Source organism: Myotis lucifugus, unplaced genomic scaffold (assembly GCF_000147115.1).
Source record: "Myotis lucifugus unplaced genomic scaffold, Myoluc2.0 scaffold_139, whole genome shotgun sequence".
Classification (NCBI taxonomy): domain Eukaryota; kingdom Metazoa; phylum Chordata; class Mammalia; order Chiroptera; family Vespertilionidae; genus Myotis; species Myotis lucifugus.
Genome location: NW_005871187.1, coordinates 1,139,486 through 1,158,637, shown reverse-complemented (window position 1 = coordinate 1,158,637; position 19,152 = coordinate 1,139,486). Strand labels below are relative to the sequence as shown.

Below are 19,152 nucleotides of genomic sequence, written 5' to 3'. Positions count from 1 at the left end.
CACAGATATCATCTGGTATTCAATATTTTCCCTACTCTTTCACCCCAGATGCTCCAACTCATTAGAGAGCTAATTGCCTTTGTAATTCTAAATTAAGGAGTACTTAGTGAAACGGAGACATTACCTTTGCCAGGTGTTTAGGAGGACAAAATTCAATCTGCCATAAAAGTCAGTAAAGTTTCTTCCAATCAATGCCAGTTCTCTCACTGATCAGTCTGCATGGATTTTGTGTTGTTCGATGAAGAATCAGTCAGACACCAGGATACGTGTTGTTTGGTGTTACACAAGAGCAAGAAAATAATTAAGAATTGAGTATTTTGGAATATAGGTTGAAATGAAACAAGACTTTGGGATAGAAACTAAAGTGAACTTACCTATTTTCCATCGTCTTCCTTGAAGATGTGATCAATCATTAGGTTGACTTTCAGCAAAACTTTTGCTTAGAACTTGGGTTCTTTGTGACTTCATTTGGGTTATCAAAAAGGGGCCATGTAGTACATATGTGCTCTACAAGGCTGTATTCTAGGCTCCACACGAAAACAAATTACTAAAAGACACGCTAAAACAATCTAGGTAGCAGTCACAGAAAACAGAATGTATTCAGGATTTTTAAAAAAGGTCAGGTTTTAGAAAGGATTGGTGGTTGTTTTCAGCTGTGTCTATATAAAACATAAGAAAAGTGAACAAGGAAGGTGATTTTTCCAAACAATTCAAACAAACAAATGAACAGACAAAGTGCATTTTCAATATTCTGCCTAAGCAATATTGGTGAGTTTAAGGACATCCTTCTGAACATCAAAGACCTTTTTTTTGGTTTGTTTTTGTTATTGTTTTGCTTTCATGACTCTTGGCATAATTCACCCATAAGCAGATAAGAAACAACAAATTATCAAAGATGTGAAAGAACAGCAGGAGCAAATGGAAAGAAGGTGATTCACTTTTTAAAGCAATTAGGAGTTTTGTCCTTGTCTCATAATTGTAGCAACTGGAAGAAAAGTTTAAAATGAGAGAATGAGAAGAGATCATGGGGGAAGAGGTCTATTATTTGTTGATGCTTAATATTCCTGGTGGCATTTTGTTCAGAGTGATTCCTTTAGATCAAAACCTATTGTCTGGATAAAAAGTGCCACAAGATGTTCTGAGAAAATAGACATTAGACTTTGATATTTTATATAATTGGCAAAACACAGGGGTCAGAAGAAGTTCAGAGTTGGCAGTAAGGTTAGTGGTCATTTAGGACAAGGTATAAGATAGAAAGTGGTGATCAATAATGTTGAGTCTCTTGGTCATGGGGTCAAAGATTAGGGACTTTGAAAGATTACAGAACATGAAGCTTATCCTTAGAGGCTGATGGGAGTGAAAGAGTGATGCATTTGCAAGCTGATGTAGAGTATCTTCTGTTCTCTTACTTGGCTTAGCAAATGCTTACATGTTTTTCAATTCAGCCCATATATCATCTCCTTGATAAAATTCTCTAACTCCTAGGCTGTCCTTATCACTCCATTCCCTTGTTTCTTCTTTAAAATATATATTTTATTGATTTCAGAGAGGAAGGAAGAGGGAGAGATAGAAATATCAATTATGAGAAAGAATCATCAATTGGCTGCCTGCTGCATGCCCTCCACTAGGAAGTAAGACCACAATCCGGGCATGTGCCCTGACCAGGAATTGAACGGTGACCTCCTGGTTCATAGATTGATGCTCAACCACTGAGCCATGCTGGCTTGACTCCCTTGTTTTTTTATAAGATTCTTTCTTCTGTCACTCACTCCTTCCCTCCACCCCTTCCTTCCTTCCTCTTTGTCTTCCCTCTTCTTTCCTTTGTTTCTCTTTCTTCTCTCCCCCCTCTCACAGTATTTATTAGCAGTTGTAAGGAACTATATCAGGTCAGGAACTAAATAGGTTCTGGAGATACAATAATGAATAAAATGGGAACAATCTGACAACGGATGGAAGGCAGTATATTAATTTAAAATGCTTATTTTGAAATCAATTTTCCTGGTCTCTATTCACTTCTTGCACTTACTAGGGTGACATTTGACAATTCCTAAACCTCCTGAGCCTTGGATTACTTATCTTCATGTTGGAACTAAAAATAGTACTCCTCTCATATTGTTTTCATGTGATATGCTAAATGGACAAAGTGAAATCATTCATATGAAGCCTTTAACACAGTGCTTGGCATACAGAAAGAAATTAAATGTTTTTATTATTGTTAATGGAGCTTACGATCAGAAAGCAAAATGTGCTGCTCATATGTCTGTAACAGCACTCCTGGTATTATATTTAAAAAAAGGTATGCCCATGTCAAGGACATAAGTTTTTCATGGTTAGCTGGTTCTTAGCACAGTTCCTGTCAGATATTATGTGCTCTATAAATCTTTGGTGAATAAATATTGAATGGAATGAATGAAAGCGAGAAAGGTTCAAGTTAAACAACCTGCCCAAAGTCACATAACTAGTAAGAGCTTGTGGAGATGTGAAATAGTTTATCTACCTTCAAAGCCCATGCTTTTCTTAAGCTACTGCACCACCTGTCATACATTATTGCTTACCTTCCTCCACCTACAGTAATTTGTTATTATATCCATCATTCCACTGAATTTGTCCTTGTCAAGGTCATCAATTGCTGTCAAGGTACTCAATCCAATAGTATATATTGGTTCTTATTTTACTTGTATTTGACACTGTTGCCTATTTGCTCCTTTCTGAAATTCTCTTTTTTATTTGTCCTTATTACTTGATTTCCTTGGCTTTCCTCCTAATTACTCTCTTCTCTCTCTCTCTCTCATTATCACTCTCTCTCTTTCTGGCAGGTATTTCCTAATCTCCTTAGTAGCTTCCTCCTCCTTTCCAACTTTAGCGTTTCTGGAAGTTCCATCCTGAGCCCTTGCCCCGTCTCATTCTTCACATACTATCTCTGTCATTTCATTTCTATCTTATCATGCTCAAATCCACATCTCAATTTCAGTGTTTCTCTCCTGAGCTCCATAGCCATAATTCTATTTGTTTATTTGATATTTCTCTCTGGAGAGCCCTATCTTAAATAAATGCTGTTCCTTTAGTCCTAATCTATTTTTCTCCTTATGGTGGCCACATATTTTATCATCTAAACCAGGACTATTTGGAAAGTAAAGGGGCCTCATTAATAATTACTCTGGTATTCCAAGGTCTAACCAAAATTCATGGTCACATTCCCATTGAACACACAATTGAGCATTACAACGGGCATTCATCTTTGCCCCCTATTTCTCATTTTTCGTAGCCAAGTTCTGTAGATTCTCCTTCCACCTATTTTTTTTATGTACACTCATCTCAATCTCCATTATCATTGCCTTTTTTCAAAACCTTCTTATTACTTGCTAGGGTTACTACAAAAGCCTGCAAATTGGTCTACTAGCAGGCCACTGTGCTTCACTCGTCACTGAAACACCCTCTACAGTTTTAAGAATGATCTTCTTAAAGTGCATATCTAATCATGTCCCTTTCCTGCTTTGGCTCTTTGATAAATACCCATAACTTCTAGCACAAAAGTTAAGCGCTTTTCCATGGCATCAGAAGGCACTTATTCCCAATCCTATCTCACCGTGCCTTCCTCTTGCACACTAGACCTGTCCTCACCTACCGAAGAGTAGGCAATTACTGAACAATGACTAATCAGCTTTTAAAACATAACCACACACACGAAGACCTTGTCTCAACAAATTTACATAAATGTGAAGGAGTAGTAAATGTCACTTTTATATGAGGATGGATACATAAGAAAACTAGGGTAAGTCTGTGTGACACAGTACATAGCTAAAGGTGATCACCTTACAATTTGTGACTAAAAAATATGTATGATATATAAAACCCAGTTGACTAGAAATTTTCTCATAATGTAAGAGTGAGGTCAGAGTTTTTGTTTCAAAATAGAAAAATGCTCACATCAAGGAACCCAAAATACCCAAGTCAGTTAACTGAAATATTTGAGAAGATAGCTTCTAGCAGTTGTTGAGCAAAGGAAACACAAGAAACTTCGTCTTCATCAATTGGTTGTCTGTACACAACAGCAACATTTGTTTGTTTTTTACTTGCAGCTCTACCTGCCATCTCTCTGTCCTCTCCAATCATTTCAGCCAGTCTGGTAGCTTCAGTCAACTGTCACTCAAGGAGCCAAACTAAATGTGGTGCAGAGAATTCACACATAAACTCACGACTGATCAAAAACCAATACCTTTTAGTCAGTTGTAAGAAAGTTCCATAGGTTAGCAAGCAACTATATGAGAAGCATAAGAGAAAAGAAACTGATATTTAGTGTCTAACATAAATTGTATAGATGCCAATTGAATTAGCCTAGATGAATTGTAAGCTAGAAAAGCAAGTGATTGGTATAAGTTAATTTAAATAATTTTATCTAATACTAGTGACACCGGTTACCTAAAATTTCTATAATGATGCAAGGGAGTCCAGTAAGACATTGTTTAAATAAGATTTGATTTTCTTTAAGAGGGGGGATATTTTATATCTGCATTTTAGTGTGTGTTTTTTTTTAAGTATTGTAAAAACAGATGTATTAACTAAAAAACTGTTATTCTGCTCTAAAGCATAGACTGTTTTGTAAATTCACTTACTATTAATATTAACTAAGATTAAAATTACACTGAAAACATTTGTCATTCTCCACTGATCCCTAAATAACAGCATACTTGCAAACCCAGCTTTACATTTTGTGACTACGGATCCTTTTTCACCAGAGGCTGATTTCAGGACATTACTTCATCTTATGAAGGTTCTGCAAACTCTCAAGTATAAAGTTAGTGCATATTATTAGATCAAAGGTGGGAAAGAAAAACTAGGCAAAAATCTATCTTCCAGAAGATACTTGTCTTATATATTTGTGCATTTTAAAGGTTGGAAACTTTCTGAAGTGGTGAGATGCTAAAGATGTATTTACATTAATTTGGAATCTACATGAGTCACAAGACTGGTGCTGTGAGAGATGTAAAGATGGAGCACATTCATACTGCTTTCCCTCTCAAATCAATGCATGTTAGAAATATGTTCAAGGTTGCTAATGAGCTTGAGTTTCCCTTTCTATTTGTTTGGGAAAGTGACAGTACTTGCGTCCTTCAAGGGCAAAAGGCAGAGAATTCTCAAAATTTTCTCTTTCCTCTCTTGCTAGTGAAAATTACTAAAAATTACAGCTTACAATCTGGAGTGTATTTAATCAAAGGTTCTAAAGTGATTTCCATCAGGTGGTAATTGGTATCTTTAGGTTGTTTTCAGCTATTTGCAAACAAAACAAAACATAATATTTCACAACTAGCTGAAATGTAAAGCCTCTTTGCTGTTGGCTGGAATTAAATTATCTAGTTTGGTAACACCAGCTACCTCATGATGATAAGAGGTTTTGGTGAGAATTGAAATAGAATTGTTCAGCACAATAAAAAAAAGACCTTTCAAAACATAAGGATCATGGGGTAGAATAATAAAAAAGATCCTTTATGTAAAAAGTTGGCAAAACCTTTGAGGAGGCTCTGATATGCTAATTTTATAGATGAGCAAACTGAGAGTTAGACAACTTTGCTCTTATTGATCCCTTCCCTTTACTAACATCCTTTCATTCTTGGATATTAATACACAATTTAATAGTGATGCAGGGCTGGTAGAGGGCACGACAATAGAAGGTCCCCATACTTGGATTGATGCTCTGCTGTCGCCGCCTTGAAATTCTTATCAAGTTTTGAAGGAGGGCTCTGCATTTTCAGTTTGCATCAGGCCTCACAAATTATGTAGCTGGCCCTGTAGCTATGCTTATGTTTTTCTTATATTTCATTATTTCCGCTGCAAGACAAAGTTATCTAGGAGCTTAACTTTTGGTGTTTCTCACCCCTTTTCCCAAGGTGTCTCCCACACCAGTGACTAGTGGATATAGAGCCACAAGGAGGGCTGAGACCGTGGTCTGTTCCTCTTTTCATTTCTAGTGCTAAGCTCGGTGCTTGGTACAGAGTAGGTGCCTAATGAACAGTCAACAAATACCTTTGACTTCTTTCATTGACAAAACATTCAAACTTTAATAGTTTTAGTTCTGCCGTGAAGAGTAACTCAGTGAATTGGGAGAGATTAAAGGTAAAATATTCAAGGGAAAAATCTTTCTTGGAAAGAATGAAATTGGATTGAGGGAAAGTTTAAAATAAGTAAATTGGAAAGACAGGTTGAACTCCAGGTTGAATACGAAGTAATGGGTGGGAGGAGGGATGAATGGTTAGAAGTAGTTAGATGTCTCTCAACAAAGGTACATCCTGAGATGGATCCTTTCTTCTCAAATTCAATTTAATACATGTCTGATTTATCTTGGAAATTGTAATTCAAGAAATGATAATTGTCCAAGTTTGGGGGGAACAGGACATATAGGCTGCGCATTCAGAAGGAACCAAGAGATTACTGATTCTTCTTCGACTATTCCAAGGGTTCCTTGACCTACTGTTTTGCATTAAGAAGCAGAGTATTTTGAATTAAAAAAAAAACTTGTAAGGAGAAGTAAAAGTTTTAATGTTTCCTCTGCCTCTGGGCAGAATTGACAGAGCTCATGCTCTGGTTCCCAGTTATCGTAACTTGGCTAACCACATTTATTATTTAAACCATGATAGTTTCCTACCCTATGTTCACTTTGGGAGACATATTTCTAACATTCATTTTTGTAAAATAAAATAAACGAACACTCTTTTCTCTGGAGACTTTTATGTTGTGTTAGATCACTTCTCATGTTGTTTGGAAGTATCAGTTCTTTACCAATTGTGTATCTCCCTCAGTGAGGTTATCTCTTAATGGTCTACTGCCTTTATCCTGGATAACACAGTGCAGTTCTACCCATCTTTAAAGAGGTTCCTTATAGCACAGTCTTGTCTTATTTTCTCTATTGTTGCTACATCACACTCGAATAAGTGACTTAAACTGTGCACAGATGTTCAGGTGTGGCTTTAATTTCTTTTTATATTCCAGGATAATAAGTTCTTTTAACATATTCATTACTTCTATTATGGTTCTCCAAATTATGCATGGTGCTGTTATAATGCCGGTTCACTGAATATTAAAGATATGAGAGCAAGCAATTTTACGCTTCAGGTGATTATTTATGGGAAAATTCAATTTCTGGAGTATGATGGTGGACTAGAGGTGGTGAATAATAGCGCTGACATTCACAAGCAAAGAGAAGCAACAGTGGAAACAAGCATCTGGGGGAGAGATAGCAGTGAAGGAGTGAATGGGAGAAGAAGCGGGAGCGTATCGGTTAGAAACACTCAGATTGTAGATAGGCCGTGGGGAGGTGTTAGGGCCGCACATCTGAGCTCCAATCTGGTGTGCTTGCTGGGCCAGGGAAAGAATTACAGGATTTGGTGAGATGCACAACAGAATTTCATAGACCATCTCTAATGGAAAAGGAGATGATAAAAAGGTAGCTTCATCAATGGAGAGGAATGTAGATTTTTAGCTCCCTAAATCTCTACTGGAATAGAACTACAGGGCTACAAAACATATTCTGTGTTAGGCAAGAATATTCCTCACTCTCAGCCTTGAGGAAAGTGACTACTCAGACAATTCAATGATGGTATTGTACAAGAGTGTGGATGGCGGAATCATCTTTATTGTTCCCATTCTTATGTGACTCACACTTGAATAAGAGTGCTTTAGGGATTCGGCTGCTGGAATTGTAGCCGGCATCAGAAAAACTCCACCTAGAATGCCCGGCTTTGGTCCTGCGGGGCCTGTACTCTCAGAATGCCTCAGTTTTACAAACCAACGAATGAAGGAATGGGAGAGAAGAAATGGCAGGGTAAAAAGTACTTTGAGTTTTATTTCACAAGCCAACATTAAAAACACCAATATTCAAGCACCCAAGTTCCTTCAATTACCAGGAATTCTTAACTTAAAAACAACAACAGTAAAAATAAAAAGAAGATCCGGAACCCTTAGTCCAGTTTTTATTGTCTAAGGCCAAGCAAGCAGAGAGGCAAGCTATTTTTACTAATTTTAGAAAAGTAATGAAAATATAGAATAGGAAATTGGCAACTTGATCAAACTCACTTCAAATGAAAGTTTGAGCTGAATGTGACATGAATATTCAGACAATAGCCACGTGTTTGAAATTGCTCTTGAGTATAATTCCAAAATTTATGCATTTTTATCATCTCCCAGGCAAAAAGCCAAAGGCTAAAAGAGCAGAACATGAAAAAGCTGAACCTGAATTATGTTCTAAACCCTGTTGAGTTTAATTTTACTCACAAAGCAGAATGTTAGTTTGCTGCTTAAATGTGCCCCTCACAGCCCTGTAAAAAGACCTAGTTTCTCGTTATCAGCATCTAAACTGTGTGACTCATTTAGAAAGCTCCGATTTCAGAGGCATCATTCTAAATTACTGAGCAAGTGCTACACAATAAACACAAATAATCTCAAACAGACTGTAGCATGAGAAGAAAGCAATTTTCTAGAAATTTGACTGCAGTGTGGGGTGAGCAGTTCCATGAGCCTTGTAACTTCGAAAGGCATAGAGGAAAAATTTTAGCTAAATGGAATATTGTGAGAGGATGAGCCCTTAAAAGGTTGTTGCTTTATAATAGGCAATACAGATACACAGTCTTGATAAAAACTTGTAAAAAAGTTCAAACAACCTTCTGAACAGAAACAAACACACACAAAAAAAACGAATAAACTGCTACACACCCAGATACACACTTGCTTCAAATCAACATTTTACTTGGACCAATGATGGATGCACTACCAACAATCAGTAAGCCTTAGATGAAACATAAAACTAAAACAAAGAGATGATGAATCTTACTATATACCTTACATTTTTTGCTCAAGATTTTTATAATATTGATAAATTCTTAAAAATTATAATTGGAAAACACTCCAAGTGAGTAAGAAATAAGATAATCTAAGATATACGTTTCTGCTGTGGATTGTGAAATTTTGATTTGCAGAGATCATGCAAAGGGTCTTAGCATGCAATACGCATAGCACACAAAGTGTAATTAAGATCAAAAGGGAGAGGCATAAGGTGAGATTCTGGTATGGTCTAGTAGTTTGTGTCTTGAATGGTAGTTTCATGGTGTGTTCACTTGGTAATTTCTCTTTGGGATGTACATCTGTACACTTATAATTTGTAAAATTTTCTGTAGGTTCTTTGTGTCTCAATAAAAAGCTAAAAGGGGGGAAAGAAGAAGAAAGGAAGAAAGAAAAGAAGGAAGGAAACAAGGAAGGAAAAGAGAAAGAAAGGAGAGAGGGAAGGAGGGAGGGAGGGAGGGAGGAAAGGAAGGAAGGAAGGAAGGAAGGAAGGAAGGAAGGAAGGAAGGAAGGAAGGAAGGAAGGAAGGAAGAAAGAAAGAAAGAAAGAAAGAAAGAAAGAAAGAAAGAAAGAAAGAAAGAAAGAAAGGAGGAAGAAAGAGAGAATGCATGCTAGCAGCTACATTTCCCATACTGAGAAATAATGTGGTGAAAGAAATTGGTACTGTTATTTACTTAATTCAAATGATGTGTAGCTTTATAGGGTCATACTATTTGGCAGCCTGGTTCATACTTAAAAACCACTTAACTGTCATTTCTGCACAGAAAATTGTATTGGCATTTTCAGACTTTAAAAAATCCCTGTGACTTAACAGTTGTAAATGCCACTGTAGTAGGCATGCCGTTAGTTTTCCCGACTGGGGAGGCAGAATTTAGAAGTTAGTGGAGGAAACACATGCCTGGAGGCTCCACTGACTTTGCATTTGAAAAAAGCACATAAAGACACAAACACATTTTATCTCTGTATTCCAAGGGTCTTTGTGGCTCAACTGTTTACAATTTCTATTTGGCATTAAATTGATTAAACACTTAGTGACCACTTATTACTAAAGGTGTTTTGGACCCTGAAGCTGGAGCTGTAGGTTTTGTCTGTTACTAAGGAGCAGTTTTCCATGTAATATTTTCAAAGGCAAAAGGTTAAGCAAAAATGACATATATTGTAAAATTGAAAGTAAAATGCACAGTACTGATGTGCTCAAAGTCCATGCATTTAAATTCCTTTGTATGATAATTTATGGTGATCATGTCTTCAGACTGCACTATTAGCATACTCACCCCTAACAAGAAGTTCTGCCTCATCTGACACACTGTCTGCTGTGGTCTGTACCCTGCAGCCATATCTCCCAGCATGCATCAGAAGGATGTTCCTGATCATTAAATCTGCAGAGGATGCTTGCTGAAAGAGGGATGAAGTGCCAGTTTAAAATGTTGCAAATCTGCCTAGTTCAAGGTGGTTTAAGGGGAACTTTGCATATTTAGTCTAAGGGCCCATTTTTGGCCTTACAATTTATAAGACAACAATTCAGAAATCAAACATGCCCTAGTTTAAGGAACACATGGAAGTTATGTTTTCAACAATTGCTGATACAGGGTTTGAACATTTAATATTGCATATAATAATTTAGCAGCTATAATCTCTAAGAAATATTTAAATATGCACACAAATTCATATCTTTAAAAGTATAAGAAAAATAATCATTGAGCAAAAATTATTTCTTTGCTATTCAGAGACAGGACTATTTTTTGTGGCAAGAAAATAGTATTGAAAGGAATAGCAGCTTGTGAAAATTACTTCTGAGAAGACAGCAGTGAAAAGATTATCTTGTATGGCTTTATTGAGTGATTCTTTTTGTAAATACACCATGGGAACGAGACAGTGCTTAAGTAAAGACTGCTGGTCCCAAAACCATGCATTCCTCCCATGACCATGATTTCACCTCCCACAACTGAATCCTGGGCTGCCACAACACTAATCCCCCATAACCATCGGGGAGCAGGATCAATCTGAGTCTTTGTTAATCAATGCAGATACAAAACCCCAAAGGAGCTCAAAACACCTGATTCTTGTTTTGAGCAAGATGTTTAGAACATGGCTGAAGAACAAATGCAGTTGGGAGATCCATAGTACCAGGAAGAGTATCTGTTAGATGTATCAGTTCATGGGATTGGTGATGGTCCTCCCTACACTCCAGACTGACTGGTGCAACTTTTCATTACCTAATCTCGTCTTTCCTTTTCCATGAATATGTAAAGATCTGGCATTTACAATCACTCACTCATGAGGTAGTTTTTGTTTTTTTTCCAGATAATGACACAGCAAAACTCCAATACACTTTTCATTTTCCACGTTGCAATAAAAAAAAACAATTGACTGGAATGAGAGCAGATGCATGCAGCTTGAAATGACATATTCAGAGAATTCAACACTCTCCAACAGCTTGAACACATGAAAGAATGTTTTAAGCATGTTATAGAGAAGTATCCCAGATAAGAGATCTTTTAATTTTTGATGGGATGGTGAATTACCTTTAAAAATAATGCATTTGTCCTTAGAGGGCAGTATTCTGATGATTATTTAAGAGATTAACTGTTTGCATTTATTTTGAAATAGACCAATGAGTTATATGAAAATGAAAATGATTTCTAGAAATACTTTGTACGTTTTTTCCTTGGCATTCATTCCTTAGCATCTAAATTAACTATTTAATTGTATACTATTGTTTCCATTTCTTTCTGGTATTTCATTGCTGATGGGTTTTTTTTTATCTCTTTCTAATAGTCTTATAAGAACTTCTAAGGGTGTTGAACTTTTCTCTCATGAAATAATTGTTAAACATGATCTGGTTTAGTCATTTACAAGGGAAAGCTTCATAGTGAGAATGCATTAAAATGTCATAACAATTATTTCAAGAAATGTGATATTTGTCAGTAAATGTCCTATGCTGCTAATTTCTTTAGGATAAATGGTTACTCTTAAATTTCATTTTCTCATCTCTACTAGACTAAGGAAGTACTCACTTCTTTCAAGTCAGAACAGGAAATTTACACTTTAATACCTCTTGACTATTATGGGGAAACAAAGCAAACTGTAAACATTATAAGCCATAATTCAGTTTCAAATCAGCATCATTTAATAAGGTATAAATAGGCTTCAACATATTTGCCACTTTTGTAGTATGGGCCCATCTTAGATGTGAAAATCTCCTTTCCCTCCTGGATTCCTGAGAAGCTCTCCTGGTGGGGTACTCAATTAAATTAATCAGGAATCAAATTTAAAATCACAGGCACAGAATGGGGCTTATGTCTAATGGAAAAGCTAAGGAGAGGCCCAGAAAATCAGAAAGGACTTTATTGTTTCCTAAAATGAGCTTCTGAAAGGCTGAGGTTGGTGTTTTTGGTTTGTTTTATTGTTATTTTTTCTGAAAGAGGTTGCATGTTCACATGCTGGTGGTGGTTTAATAGCTGAAAAAGTAATTATTATAAGTCATTATTGAGGCTCACATTTTTGAAAAAAGTATTTTGTAAAATTACATTCCTGTGATTAAAGAATTGTCTTATTTTCCAGAGCCTTTTCTTCCAAAATATTTTTTTTGGTCCTCGACAAAAGTCCCTAAAGCTTTGTCTTTTATGATGAAATATATTGAAATAAAAACTTAGTGGGTTAAGAAGAGCCTTCATTAAAAATCTCAGGAGGGAGAGGTGCATATTATCATTCCTATGTTGTCCTTCACTTGGTTCCTGCAATTAATAGTGTGGAATGCCTTATACACTGGCTGAAGCTCTATCACCATCTATCAGGAATAAAAAAGTCTACCATCTATTGTATGTCTATCAATACCAACACTATTTGAGGAGTTGAAGTCTCACTTTGGGTCCATCCCTTCTCTTTTGAATTATATCTGTATTATTTTTTTTATAATTTTAAATGGGGAAAATTAAAAATAAAATGAATGGATTATGAACACTAAACCTAAATTACCCTTTCAGTAGATTTACTGATCTTTCAAAAGAAGTAATGAGAAGAATTCATGTGGGAACCCATTACACTTAATCTTAGCCCACAGTATGCAGTTCCTGAGAGAGAACCTTCGCAATTTAGTGCACTGTTAATAAAATGGTTACTTAGAGCAGATGCTAGCTTCCTTCAGCTTAAACCTCATTTTCACTTTTTCTCTCTCAGGATCTACTCTCTCTTGTTTTCTTTGACACTTGCTTTATATCCTATATTTGCTTTGCTGCTTTCTTTGGCTTTATGAACAGATTATGTTGCTTCAAATAAATGTCCCCTACCAGTAATTAACACATGCTTTAGGAATTGTACATCTAACACAATGCATGCCACATAGTGAGAGCTCAATATATAGCTGTTGATTGAATGAATGTGTGAGGCTCTTTATGAAAGAGGTTGCATGTTCGCTCTGTGAGACCAGCAACATGGCTAAGTCATTTACTGTTCTTGGCCACATAAGTAACTTTTAGAGCAGTTGCTAAATTATATAACTTTCATTTATGACTCTGAAATAATCCAGGGAATGTCATTATTTCACAAGTCCAGTTCTTTATAGGCTTTTACTTTGACTAAGCGCCCTGCTCAAAGATTTCCTAAAAATGGAAAGTTCATTGAACGTTGCTATTCAAAGTGTCTGCTGGCTCTTGCTGCCCTGAGGTTAAAGTCCAATTTCCTTATTTCAACACAGAAGAACCCTCCAACCATGATTTCACCTCCCACGACCGAATCCTGGGCCTCAACACTCATCTCCACTTTCCCTGTGCCTGGGGAATCCTTCCGTCACTCCACCTGCTCTGCTACTGCAGATGCTCTTTCTCCTTTGCCCAGAAAGACACTTTTAGATGCAGCTCAAAAGACTTCTCCTTGGTTAAGCTTTTCCAGACATTCCCAAGGCTTCCTTAGTGCTGACACTGCTTAGTTATTTGTGCTTCAATAGCACTTCACTCCTGTCTCTGAACTAGCTCTTGGCATTCTTGAAAGTCTCCCGGAGTCCACTTGGCAGTCCTCCATGGGCATTCCCCGAGCTGGGCTAGGTAGCGATGCAGCTGATGGTTACTGGGTGAGCTAATGGATGCATGAGGGCTTCCTTCCTTTCTTCTTTGTGCCTGATAATACCTTCCCCCCCTCTTTTTCTCTCTCAAAGAAATTAGGGAAGGTAAGGGAAAAGACTATGGAGAAAGACAGTGGGAAAGGATACTTAAAGATACATAAAGGTTTTGGAATGACAAAGAACTGTATGAACCCCTCTACCACTTATTAAATTTTGAACTTGGGAAAATTACTCCACTTCTTAGAGGTTCTCTCACAGATTCAATGTGATAATGCAAGTAAAGTCTATAGTAGTGTGCCCGGCACATACGCGTGTTTGATAAATGTTGTCTGTTAAAGGGCACTGTACTTGCATTCTTAGCCAGCAGAAATTTCTTTAAGTAGTATTCACTCCTTCAACAAACTAGATATCAACGTTTTCCATAGCTATAGTAAGTTTCCTAACTACCTGGCTTTATTTTAGATACATACATCCTCCTTTTCTCTCTTATAGAAAACCTCTGCACTCAGAACAAGCTGACATGAGGTCTAGCTCTCGCTTTAGCCTTTCCAAGCCCTGAAACTACGGGAAAGTTCTTTTCTTTTTTGATAATAACAGCTGCTCTGTTTTTCTCAGGAATTGAGGAACATCAAGTGAAGCCATGTATATATGTGAAGTACTGGGAAGTGTGAATTACTCTTAAAGCCTCTTTTTTTTTTTTTGCCCCACCAAGATTGAGTAAGCACTCTGAGAAAGTTTGGAAAATGTATCCTCCAAACAAGGTAAATTGAATGTTCTCAAAAATAGGGGACTCATGCTGAATGAGTCGCCAAAAACCTGCTGGATATGGCAATTTACATGCCCTTTTTTAGGGTTTGCTTCACTTTCTCAAGGGGCTCACATAGGGCCCATCCAGCATCCCCAGCCCCCAACAAACAGACATATGAACCATTCCTCTATATAAATTCTCTGAGAAACAATTTTAAAAATATTTTCTAACATGAAAAACTGGGTGTTAGCATGAGACGCTTATTATAAAACTTGTGTAGTTAAAAGATTTTCCTGGTCACAGTATTTCTTTTTCCCAGAGGATGATTTGTTTAAAGTATCCTACAATATGGAAACAATAAACATACATATTCTTTTTCTTTTTACAACCTTTCTTAAACTTATGTAGAATGAGATTTACATTAGTGATGATGTGTGTTTTAATATATGTTTTTAAGAAAGTAGCTGATATTAGTGGTGCTTAAATAAGTGGACATATTATCAGAAATAGAAATACTAACCGCTACCAATGAAGAAAATACTAGATAAATTACTGGAAGACTTGTCTTTGCTAGCAGTGAAGAAAATAATAGACAAGATATTATTTGACAAAACAGTTATGTCTACTTGGGTGGAATAGTAAATGCATCCAACAATGCACTGAAGACTAACAATGGGTAAAAATGATTCTAACATCCTATTAATGCGACCTTGGTATTTACTTTCCAATACATATTCTAATAATGTATTTTTAAGTACTAAAAAATGCAGAAACAGTGTTGTTTGGTGATATAGATTAAAGAAGAAAAACGAGTTGATGACTCATTGATGAATTCAAGATGACTATATATCTAAACTGGATCATTTAGCTTTATAAGCACAAGTCATGAATAGAGATCATTCATGATATCAGTCCACTATCTTGGTTAAAATGAAGATTAAGCATTGTAAAGCAGTTCAAAGCAAGAATATACAGGACCAATTACAATTACATTTTCATACAACAAATTTATTTATTTACTTTTAAAATTTTAAATATGCTTTTATTGATTTCAGAGAGGGAGTGAGAAAAAGATACAAACATCAATTATGAGAGAGAATCATTGATTGGCTGCCTCCTGCATGCCCCTACTGGGCCTTGAGTCCATAAGGCATCGACACTCAACCACCGAGCCATACCGGCTGGGCTCATACAATAAATTTAAAAGTACAAATGTTAAATTATACTGCTTCCTAGATGACAAAACTTCCTAGAAGAACACTGAATGACTGACAACATGCCATGTGTATCACCTCAGTGTCCTCCTTTCCCAAGCAGGACTAGAGGGTGTGATATTTAACACGTCAGTGGATGCCAGACTTTGGTGGCATGTTTGTGCCCTGATTCTTGAAATAATGTACCTTATTTAATCTTATGCACATTGACTCTCTTTTCCCTAGTGGAGAGGTAAATGGGCATTCCTTTATAGAAGAATTAACTTAAGTGACCAAGGCAAAAGGACTCTGCTATAGACTGAAAGTTGTGTCCCTCCCAAAACTCATATATTGAAACCTTATCCCCAGTGTGATGGCACGATATTTGGAGGGGTGTGTTGGGAGGTAATCAGAGCCCTAGGGACTTTTGCTGAGGGCCTGAGGCCATTCAGTAAGAGTCCCAGGTTCTCAAGGAGTCACTTTTGGAGTTAATTAGGTTCATGAAGATTCAGATTTGGCCATGTGGGGGGAGGGCTCAGTGCAGGGACAATGGCAGCTGTCCCTCCTGCCCTCACCCTGTAGCCACACACCTCAGCCTCTCCCTGTATAACTCTGGTGCACTCCCCCTCCCCCCAACCCTCCCTCCCTCTCATTCCCCTCCCCACCCCCAACCAGCCATTGTCCTTAGGCTGGAGCCCAAGGAGAGCTCCTGTGAGTGAGTTTGTGTACTGGTCCTTTAAGAAGACATCCGTGTTTCCAGCAGCCTCTGTTTCACCCTAAAAGATGGAATTTCCACTGACTTTCATACTCAGATGTTATTTGGGTTCTTTTTCCCAACACTGGTGTTTTGGGCTCAGGAGCCTGGGGTGGGGCTGGGACTCCTGGCTTCTGAGGGGGCACCTCAGTGGCTGAGATATCTCACCAGATTCTCAACTGCCACTGGTGGGTGTGGGGCCAGCCCATTTCAATGTTCCTTATAGTCTCGACATGGCTTCTTCTTTATTTCCTTAGATATAGGACTTCTGTTCTGCTAGTGTGTAGACGCTTATCTGGTTTGACTGTTCTATAATTTGGTTGCAATTTTGATGTCATGGGGGGAGGAGAGCATAGCCCCTCCTCTGCCATCCTGACTGGAACTTCAAGAAGACTACTGACAAGGGCTGGAGGAACCGTGAGAAAACTGACATTGGAGACCCGAGAAAAGGCGGCCTGTTATGCCGTGTAGGAAAGTTTGACAACACTGCCACCCGAGATGATGTGAACAACACATTATACACAGTGAATAAATTAAAATCGCCTAAGGATATTTTCAGCAAGAAAATTGAAAGTGCCAATAGGTTTCTTTCAGCTGTGTATACTAAGTATAAATACAGAGAGATGAGCTGAAAAGAGAGAATCACTCATTTCTCCAGCAGAATGTAAAGGAAATGTAAAGAAGCCAGAACTCTAGATTTATAAACAAAAATACTTCTCATCTCCAGTCTTGCCAAGTAGTCAAAGAGTAGTTACCTAAGAAATGGCCTTGGCAAACATTAAATCTACCAAATAAAATATGTTCCTAGGATAAAGATCCCAAGTGTGTAGCCACTGACAACAAAGTTTACAACAGAGTTTTAAGGGCATTTTCTTGTAGCAACCAGGCCCTCAGTCCTAGGTAGGGAAGACAGAACTCCAAGAAACTGTTACTAAAGGCTGAAACAACATTGAGGAGATTATAATTGAAAGCTGGTGAAAGGGGTAGCTGATTTATGAAACAGCAAAAATAAAATTAGGAAAACCCTTGTCTGTGGTAAGATGGAAAATAGAAAGGGCTCCTAATGAATTTGTGTATCTGATGAAAAAGATTTATAGGGAGAATAAAAGTGTTGACTACTGACTTTTAGTTGTCTGTGATAGTATATGAGAGGAGTGACCTAGGCTAAAAAAGGGCCTTTATTTTCAGGAAAAATTTAGAGAAAATACTTCCAACCCAAAACTTGCTGGTTGAAAGAGAAACAGTTTCCCTTTTCATATTCTTGAGCTATAGAAGAACTAAAAAAGAATGCTTTTGTACCCCCTGGATGAATATAACCTGTAGGCATTTTAACCATATTTTGATCTTGTGAATATCGATCACATTTGCACTTTATTCTTATAAAGATGATATTCCCTTCACTGTTGTTAAAAAAGAGACAAAAGGCCCCAAACAAAGTCACTGGTGCTGAGTCCACATCATCAAAGTTAGACTTACTACCTATCCCAGTTGCAGATTCAGCTTCTGTCAAGAATGCAATCTTCCAGGGGGCACGAGTGAGCTAATTTGCCTCACAGCTCACTTGCATCCCCATAGGCATGTTATTTAACACTGAAACAATGCACTCCTTCCCCACCTTTGCCTATCAAAGTCTTCCATTTTTATACAGCTCTTCAGAACTCCTTTCTATTTGCTGCAGAGGATGCTGCCCAATTCAAAAGTCATTCAATAAGCCAATAAGATCTTTACATTTCACCCACTTGAAATTTTGTTATTTAACTCTGGCATACCCAGTCCCTAGCACAATGCCTAGCACAGGAAAGCCTCCTCACATATCTGAAAGAAGATAGTTTGCCATGAAATAAGTGTTAAGAGACATTTTAAAAGAAAAATGTAACCAAGGAGGTAGATATATTTTTATGTCTAATCTTTTTGCAAAAACATACTATTTCAAATGAAATAATTAATTTTATGAAGAATTTCTAAATGTTAATTTGCCACAAATATCTGGCTGTTTCAAGCTTTTTTTTTTCTCAAAATTCAAAATCTTTATGTATTTATATTTCATGTGCAATTTTAGTAAACATTTTAACAAGTGCAGCCTTCAACAAGTAGCTGCATTATTTCAACCATGTGCTTCAAGACCAAATACTGAGTATTCTTTTGTCAAGCCTAATTTGATAGTTACTAATGCTTAGGAACAAGTTTCTGAATGAAAAAGAACCTTATTACAATCAAGAAGGAAATTTGGGTCACAGCATCCATTAGGCACCGTCACTCAGTCATGAAGATTCTCATCAACATCAAAAACACTAAGAATTTAGAAAATTCAAACACATCAATGTCAAAAAAGACTACTCAAATTACTGCTTAGATTGTAGGCTACAACAGCAATCTTCCAATGAAGATTTAAACAGAAGAATAGTTCAGTTAAAACAAAAGGTCAAATTGAATAAATGTGTCAATCAAAAGCTGACTATGAAAAGTTCAAGGTCAAAGACTCTCAGTCAAATTCAAATGACATTTTGAAAGCCAGTCAAGACACTTTGCCAGAGTGAACTCATTAATAACAGGCTTTACAATTTTATAA

General features: G+C 37.0%; 1 protein-coding gene across 1 annotated transcript in view; it reads right to left on the bottom strand.

Moving 5' to 3' along the window:
* Nucleotides 1–19,152, bottom strand: part of CNTN5 (contactin 5) — a 643,923-nt gene that overhangs the window by 94,554 nt on the left and 530,217 nt on the right. The window contains exon 13 of the mRNA XM_023758835.1: nt 10,104–10,224. Within this exon, the coding sequence (XP_023614603.1) occupies nt 10,104–10,224 (121 nt within the window). The remainder of the gene's footprint in view (nt 1–10,103; nt 10,225–19,152) is intronic.